The sequence below is a fragment of the Cebidichthys violaceus genome, unplaced genomic scaffold (assembly GCF_023349555.1).
Source record: "Cebidichthys violaceus isolate CVI_PGR_0920_01 unplaced genomic scaffold, fCebVio1.0.p SCAF_171, whole genome shotgun sequence".
NCBI lineage: Eukaryota > Metazoa > Chordata > Actinopteri > Perciformes > Stichaeidae > Cebidichthys > Cebidichthys violaceus.
Window position 1 is genome coordinate 123642 of NW_027176342.1, and position 10238 is coordinate 133879.

The 10238-nt window shown below is 33.9% G+C and overlaps 1 protein-coding gene across 12 annotated transcripts in view; it reads left to right on the forward strand.

Annotated features, from left to right (window-relative positions):
- unm_hu7910 (un-named hu7910) overlaps nucleotides 1–10221 on the forward strand; it is a 30796-nt gene extending 20575 nt beyond the window's left edge. For all 12 annotated transcript variants that reach the window (XM_068712769.1, XM_068712756.1, XM_068712758.1 and 9 more), the window contains 6 exons: nucleotides 257–346; nucleotides 733–870; nucleotides 1037–1172; nucleotides 7479–7570; nucleotides 7989–8122; nucleotides 8804–10221. In XM_068712769.1, the coding sequence (XP_068568870.1) occupies nucleotides 257–346; nucleotides 733–870; nucleotides 1037–1172; nucleotides 7479–7570; nucleotides 7989–8122; nucleotides 8804–8954 (741 nt within the window). In that variant the 3' untranslated portion in view covers nucleotides 8955–10221. The remainder of the gene's footprint in view (nucleotides 1–256; nucleotides 347–732; nucleotides 871–1036; nucleotides 1173–7478; nucleotides 7571–7988; nucleotides 8123–8803) is intronic.
- The last annotated feature ends 17 nt before the right edge of the window (nucleotides 10222–10238 follow it).

Genomic DNA, 10238 nt, shown 5'->3' on the forward strand with positions numbered 1-10238 from the left:
TCATAGATATATAAGGTGTTTATTTATAGAATATATGAAGATATTCAGAAATCAGATCACATTCTTCTGTGAAATATCAGCTGCAGATGTTTGAAGTCTGATGTCGGTTTCATCTCCTCCTCTCCTCGTTTTGTCTCCTTGTTTCATTTCCTCTTCTCTCCTCTCCTTTTTTATCTTCTCTTCTCTTCTATCCTCTCCTTGTTTTGTCTCCTCGCCTCTCCTTGTGACCTCATCTCCTGGTTCTTGTCTCCTTTAGGAGGGTTTGGAGTCAGGTGAACCAGGAACAGATGACGGGCGGTTTTACTTCCACCTGGGTGACGCTCTGCAGAGAGTCGGAGACGACAGCGTGAGTGAAGTCATGGCATGGACCGACGTTACCTACTGAAGTTATAGAATACATTCAATTCAGTTATAGAATAAATGAAGTTATAGAATACATTAAGTTAAGTTATAGAATACATTAATGAAGTTATGGAATAAATGTTATTTTAATACGTTACACCAAGTGAGAAAAAATATGTAATCAACTTACCAACTTACAGTTATTATTCAAAATGTTGGAGATTACAAAGCCTGTCTCTCTCTCTCTCTCTCTCTCTCTCTCTGTCTCTCTGTCTCTCTGTCTCTCTCTCTGTCTCTCTCTCTCTCTCTCTCTCTCTCTCTCTCTGTCTCTCTCTCTGTCTCTGTCTCTCTCTCTCTCTGTCTCTCTCTGTCTCTCTGTCTCTCCTCCAGGCCTACCACTGGTATGAGTTGGGTCACCAGCGTGGTCACTTTGCGTCCGTGTGGCAGAGGTCTCTGTACAACGTGGACGGACTGAAGGCTCAGCCGTGGTGGACGTCCAGAGAGACGGGCTACAGCGACCTGGTCAGGGTGAGCAAACCCGTCAGTCCATCACGTCCCCCATCAGTCCATCACGTCCTCCACGAGGCCTCAGGGGACACATTGAAGCTAATTCAGGAGACGTGGAGAGGAGGGACGGGGATCGTTTCACCGATACTAGGACTCTCATCTAACAGTCTGCTGTCTTGTGTCTCAGGCGTTGGAGAGGAACTGGAAGACGATCAGAGAGGAGGCTCTGAACATGATGAACCACAGCACGGGTTCCTTTGTTCCTGAGGAGGAGAACCTGAGAGAGAAGGGGGAGTGGGGCCAGTACACCCTCTGGCAACAAGGTACACAGCAAATATACAAATCAATATATAATACATACATCAATACATACATCAATATATACATCAATACATACATCAATACATACATCAATACATACATCAATACATACAATACATACATCAATACATACATCAATACATACAATACTTACATCAATACATACATCAATACATACATCAATACTTACATCAATATATACATCAATACATACATCAATACTTACATCAATACATACATCAATACATACAATACATACATCAATACTTACATCAATACTTACATCAATACATACATTAATACATACATCAATATATACATCAATACATACATCAATACTTACATCAATACATACATCAATACATACATCAATACATACATCAATACATACATCAATATATACATCAATACATACATCAATATATACATCAATACTTACATCAATACTTACATCAATACATACATCAATATATACATCAATACTTACATCAATACATACATCAATATATACATCAATACTTACATCAATACTTACATCAATATATACATCAATATATACATCAATACTTACATCAATACTTACATCAATACATACATCAATACTTACATCAATACTTACATCAATATATACATCAATACTTACATCAATATATACATCAATACATACATCAATATATACATCAATACTTACATCAATATATACATCAATACATACATCAATATATACATCAATACTTACATCAATACTTACATCAATACTTACATCAATACATACATCAATACTTACATCAATATATACATCAATACTTACATCAATATATACATCAATACTTACATCAATATATACATCAATACTTACATCAATATATACATCAATACTTACATCAATACATACAGTTGTGGTCAAAAGTTTACATACACTTGTAAAGAACATAATGTCATGGCTCTCTTGAGTTTCCAGTTATTTCTACAACTCTGATTTTTCTCTGATAGAGTGATTGGAACAGATACTTCTTTGTCACAAAAAACATTCATGAAGTTTGGTTCTTTCATGACTTTATTATGGGTTAACAGAAAAAGTGATCAAATCTGCTGGGTCAAAAATATACATACAGCAGTGCTAATATTTGGTCACATGTCCCTTGGCCATTTTCACTTCAGTTAGGCGCTTTTGGTAGCCATCCACAAGCTTCTGGCAAGCTTCTCGTTGAATCTTTGACCACTCCTCTTGACAGAATTGGTGCAGTTCAGTTAAATTTGATGGCTTTCTGACATGGACTTGTTTCTTGAGCATTGTCCACATGTTCTCAATGGGATTTAAGTCAGGACTTTGGGAAGGCCATTCTAAAACCCTAATTCTAGCCTGATTTAGCCATTCCATTACCACTTTTGATGTGTGTTTGGGGTCATTGTCCTGTCGGAACACCCAACTGCGCCCAAGACCCAACCTTCGGGCTGATGATTTTAGGTTATCCTGAAGAATTTGAAGGTAATCCTCCTTCTTCATTATCCCATTTACTCTCTGTAAAGCACCAGTTCCATTGGCAGCAAAACAGCCCCACAGCATAATACTACCACCACCGTGCTTGACGGTAGGCATGGTGTTCTTAGGGTTAAAGACCTCACCTTTTCTCCTCCAAACATATTGCTGGGCATTGTGGCCAAACAGCTTGATTTTTGTTTCGTCTGACCACAGAACTTTCCTTCAGAAGGTCTTATCTTTGTCCACGTGATCAGCAGCAAACTTCAGTCGAGCCTTAAGGTGCCGCTTTTGGAGCGAGGGCTTCCTTCTTGCACGGCAGCCTCTCAGTCCATGGAGATGCAAAACACGCTTGACTGTGGACACTGACACCTGTGTTCCAGCAGCTTCTAATTCTTGGCAGATCTGCTTTTTGGTGGTTCTCGGTTGACTCTTCACCCTCCTGACCAATTTTCTCTCAGCAGCAGGTGATAGCTTGCGTTTTCTTCCTGATCGTGGCAGTGACAAAACAGTGCCATGCACTTTATACTTACAAACAATAGTTTGCACTGTTGCTCTTGGGACCTGCAGCTGCTTTGAAATGGCTCCAAGTGACTTTCCTGACTTGTTCAAGTCAATGATTCGCTTTTTCAGATCCATGCTGAGCTCCTTTGACTTTCCCATTGTAGCGTTTGTGGGCGTTTGTATCCAATGAGCCCTATTTAAATGGCCTCAGAGAAGTCACCAGTTGTAGTCACTCATAATCACTCACAAGAAGTTAAGAGGCCATGCTATGAAGCTCATTTCATTGACACAACTTTCTAAGTCACCAAAATTGCTAATTCATGTTGCTGTATGTATATTTTTGACCCAGCAGATTTGATCACTTTTTCTGTTAACCCATAATAAAGTCATGAAAGAACCAAACTTCAAGAATGTTTTTTGTGACAAAGAAGTATCTGTTCCAATCACTCTATCAGAGAAAAATCAGAGTTGTAGAAATAACTGGAAACTCAAGAGAGCCATGACATTATGTTCTTTACAAGTGTATGTAAACTTTTGACCACAACTGTACATCAATACTTACATCAATACATACATCAATACTTACATCAATATATACATCAATACATACATCAATACTTACATCAATATATACATCAATACTTACATCAATACTTACATCAATATATACATCAATACATACATCAATACTTACATCAATACTTACATCAATACATACATCAATACATACATCAATATATACATCAATACATACATCAATACTTACATCAATACTTACATCAATACTTACATCAATACATACATCAATACTTACATCAATATATACATCAATACTTACATCAATACATACATCAATACTTACATCAATATATACATCAATACATACATCAATACTTACATCAATACATACATCAATACTTACATCAATACATACATCAATACTTACATCAATACTTACATCAATACATACATCAATACTTACATCAATACTTACATCAATACTTACATCAATACTTACATCAATATATACATCAATATATACATCAATACTTACATCAATACTTACATCAATACATACATCAATACTTACATCAATACTTACATCAATACTTACATCAATACTTACATCAATATATACATCAATACTTACATCAATACTTACATCAGTACTTACATCAATACTTACATCAATACTTACATCAATATATACATCAATACTTACATCAATACTTACATCAATATATACATCAATACTTACATCAATACTTACATCAATACTTACATCAATACTTACATCAATACATACATCAATATATACATCAATACTTACATCAATATATACATCAATACATACATCAATACTTACATCAATACTTACATCAATATATACATCAATATATACATCAATACATACATCAATACATACATCAATACTTACATCAATACTTACATCAATACTTACATCAATACTTACATCAATATATACATCAATACATACATCAATACTTACATCAATACTTACATCAATACTTACATCAATACTTACATCAATACATACATCAATACTTACATCAATATATACATCAATACATACATCAATACATACATCAATACTTACATCAATACTTACATCAATACATACATCAATACATACATCAATACTTACATCAATACATACATCAATACTTACATCAATACATACATCAATACTTACATCAATACATACATCAATACTTACATCAATACTTACATCAATACATACATCAATACATACATCAATACTTACATCAATACTTACATCAATACATACATCAATACTTACATCAATACATACATCAATACTTACATCAATACTTACATCAATACTTACATCAATACTTACATCAATATATACATCAATACTTACATCAGTACTTACATCAGTACTTACATCAATACTTACATCAATACTTACATCAATACTTACATCAATATATACATCAATATATACATCAATACATACATCAATACTTACATCAATACATACATCAATACATACATCAATACTTACATCAATACATACATCAATACTTACATCAATACTTACATCAATACTTACATCAATACTTACATCAATATATACATCAATACTTACATCAATACTTACATCAGTACTTACATCAATACTTACATCAATACATACATCAATACTTACATCAATACTTACATCAATATATACATCAATACTTACATCAATACTTACATCAATATATACATCAATATATACATCAATACTTACATCAATACTTACATCAATACTTACATCAATACTTACATCAATATATACATCAATATATACATCAATACTTACATCAATATATACATCAATACTTACATCAATACTTACATCAATATATACATCAATATATACATCAATACATACATCAATACTTACATCAATACTTACATCAATATATACATCAATATATACATCAATATATACATCAATACATACATCAATATATACATCAATACATACATCAATACTTACATCAATACTTACATCAATACTTACATCAATACATACATCAATACATACATCAATACTTACATCAGTACTTACATCAATACTTACATCAATACATACATCAATACATACATCAATACATACATCAATACATACATCAATACTTACATCAATACTTACATCAATACATACATCAATACATACATCAATACATACATCAATACTTACATCAATACTTACATCAATACATACATCAATACATACATCAATACTTACATCAATACTTACATCAATACATACATCAATACATACATCAATACATACATCAATACTTACATCAATACTTACATCAATACATACATCAATACATACATCAATACATACATCAATACATACATCAATACTTACATCAATACATACATCAATACTTACATCAATACTTACATCAATACTTACATCAATACTTACATCAATACTTACATCAATATATACATCAATATATACATCAATACTTACATCAATATATACATCAATATATACATCAATACATACATCAATATATACATCAATATATACATCAATATATACATCAATATATACATCAATATATACATCAATACATACATCAATATATACATCAATATATACATCAATATATACATCAATATATACATCAATACTTACATCAATACTTACATCAATACTTACATCAATATATACATCAATACTTACATCAATACTTACATCAATACTTACATCAATACTTACATCAATACATACATCAATACTTACATCAATATATACATCAATATATACATCAATATATACATCAATATATACATCAATACTTACATCAATATATACATCAATATATACATCAATATATACATCAATACATACATCAATACTTACATCAATATATACATCAATATATACATCAATATATACATCAATATATACATCAATACTTACATCAATATATACATCAATACTTACATCAATATATACATCAATATATACATCAATACTTACATCAATATATACATCAATATATACATCAATACTTACATCAATATATACATCAATATATACATCAATACTTACATCAATATATACATCAATATATACATCAATACTTACATCAATACATACATCAATATATACATCAATATATACATCAATACTTACATCAATATATACATCAATATATACATCAATATATACATCAATATATACATCAATACTTACATCAATATATACATCAATATATACATCAATATATACATCAATATATACATCAATACTTACATCAATATATACATCAATATATACATCAATATATACATCAATATATACATCAATACTTACATCAATATATACATCAATATATACATCAATATATACATCAATACATACATCAATACATACATCAATATATACATCAATATATACATCAATATATACATCAATACTTACATCAATATATACATCAATATATACATCAATATATACATCAATACTTACATCAATATATACATCAATATATACATCAATACTTACATCAATATATACATCAATATATACATCAATATATACATCAATATATACATCAATATATACATCAATATATACATGTATTCATTCAGTCTCTCCTGGAGCTTTTTCACCATTTTATGATATTTAATAGAACGTCTAATTTGGAGAAGAAAACATGTTTTGATCATTATTATGAATGTTAATGAGGTTTCAATGTGTTTTGTGTGTTTTTTTGTGTGTTTTGTGTATTTTGTGCGTTTTGTGTGTTTTGTGTGTTTTTAGGGAAGAAAGTAGGAAACGCCTGTCAGAGCGTCCCAAAGACCTGCTCACTGCTGGAGAGGTTCACTGAGGCTACAGGCTGCAAGAGAGGACAGGTACAGGTGTCTCCTCTCCTTGCTTCCTCTCCTTGTTTCCTCTCATCTGTTTTTCTCCTCTCCTTGTTTTCTCTCCCCATCTCCTCTCCTCATATCCTCCCTTTTCCTCATCTCCTCTCCTCATTTCCTCTCTTTGATTCCTCTCCCTGTCACCTCTTCTCCCCTTCTTGTCTCCTCTACTTGGCTCATCTCCTTATCTCATTTCCTTGTCTCCTCTCCTCGTCTGCTCAGCTTGAATCTGTGTTTTTACTCTGAAGCAGGAAACGTCTTAAAATAACTGATCTGATTATTTTTAGTAAAAACAAGAAATAATCTGAACGTTTTAATCTGTTTTAATCTTTTTAATGTGTGTGTGTGTGTGTGTGTGTGTGTGTGTGTGTGTGTGTGTGTGTGTGTGTGTGTGTGTGTGTGTGTGTAGATCAAGTTCTCCGTGATGCACCCTGGTACTCATGTGTGGCCTCACACTGGACCCACTAACTGCAGACTGAGGATGCATCTCGGCCTCGTGGTTCCTAAACACGGCTGCAAGATCCGCTGCACCGACCAGACCAGGTACTGCTCTTCATCGTCTTCATCGTCTTCATCTTCGTCTTCATCGTTAGGAGCGCTGTGAGAGTGTACGGGTATCGAACCCTCGCCGTCCCCGTCAGCAACACGCTCTACAGTCTAATGTCCGTGCTCTAGTTCAGGATCAAACCCCCGAGACAATGACTCAGTATGAATAAATATATGTATAAATAAACACAAAATAAATACATACAAAATAAATAAATATATGTATATATAATTACAGGAATAAATACAGAAATATATAAATAAATAAACAAATACAAAATAAATGTATAATTAAGTACAGAAATGCATAAATAAATAAATGCATAGATAGATACAGACATCATAATTAAATGTATGAATAAATGTTCAAATTAATGTGTAAATAAATACATTTATGAATAAAAACAAAAACAAATAATAATGCTTAAATGAACACCGATATAAACAGAAGACTGAGGTTAACCACATTAACGTACAGATTTAATAATCAGATTGTATTTGTTTATTATTAAATTGGTCACATTCTTTGTCATGTTTGCTGTTTGACGTTGAAGATTGTGTTTGGCCCGTATGGGGATCGAACCCTCGACCTTTGGGGTTTTTCCAAAATGGCTGACCTCTCTTCCTTCTCCTCCTCCTCCTTCTCCTTCTCCTCCTCCTCCTCCTTCTCCTCCTCAGGGAATGGGAGGAGGGCAGAGTGCTGATCTTCGACGACTCCTTTGAGCACGAGGTGTGGCAGGAGGCCGACAGCTACCGGCTGATCTTCATCGTGGACGTGTGGCACCCGGAGCTGACGGCCCACCAGCGCCAGAACCTGAGCCCCATTTAGACCAGGACCCGCCTCAGACCGGTGAGAGCTTGACGGACTTATCGGAGCGCTTCTGGTTCTTCTTCTGCTGTGGGTGAAATAAAACCACTTCCTGTGTCTGAGAAGAGTCTCGTGACCGACGACCGAACTGTTGAAGGATCGACCCGCCGGACTGAAGGAAGGAAACGAATACGTCACTTCTGACTTCACGACCGTCACCTGAACACACGCAGCACGTGTTCTGGTCCTGATCCTCCAGGGTTCTGGTCCAGGGTTCTGGTTCATCTTTGGACCAGAACAGCTGGTTTTTGGTTTCTCTACATTTAACAGAAAATACACTGACCTCCTTCAAAGAAACAAAACATTTCACATCTAGGAAACACGCTTTGACCAGACTGTGAGAACCCTGTCCTTGTCTCCTCTCCTTGTCTCCTCTACTTGTTTCCTCTACTTGTTTCCTCCCCTCTCCTTTCGTCGTCTCCTCTCTTCATTTATTCCCCTCTCTTAACTGGATCTCCTCTCTTTGTCCCCTCTCCTTGTTTACTCTTATCAATTTGATTCCTTTCCTTGTTTTCTCTCCTCGTCTCCTCTCCTTGTCTCCTCTCCTTGTTGCCTCTCTTCTCCCTGACTTTACAACCTTTAACCAAAACACAAACATGCGGTACGAGTTCTAGTGCTGATCCACCCTCAGAGTTGTGGTTCTGGCTCAGAGTTGTGGTCCTGGTTCTGGTTCTGGTTCTGGTCATGTGGTGGTTCAACGTGTATTTTCTAGATTTCTTTCTAGTTTATTTAAATATAGAGAAACTAGAAAGCAGCTGTTGTGTTCAAAAGATGAATAATACAAATAAAAACACTAAAATGTTTACTTTAAGACGTCTCACAGGTTTCATAACGTTGTTGTTGTTGTTGTTTATGAAATCAGAAAGCCTTCATTTTTACCACTGATGCGTTTTTCTTTCATCACATTTGCACAGAAAACAAAGAAACACGATGTTACTAAAGATGATTTATATTTATATTAAAATTAATAAAAAACACAAAAAATAAAAAGTGTTTTTGTTTCTTTGATTCCTTTTAAGAGTTCTTCTGGTTCTGTTCAGATAAACTGGTTCAACAAAGATCACCAGAGGAGTTCACAGGTCTCCTCGTCTCCTCTCCTTGTCTCCTCGTCCTGTCTCTCTTTGTTTCCTGTTTTTTCCTCCCCTTTCCTCTCATTGTTTCATCTCCTCCCCGTTTTCTCTCCTCTCTTTGTCTCCTCTCTCCTTGTCTCTCCTCTCTTTGTCTCCTCTCTTCTTGTCTCTCCTC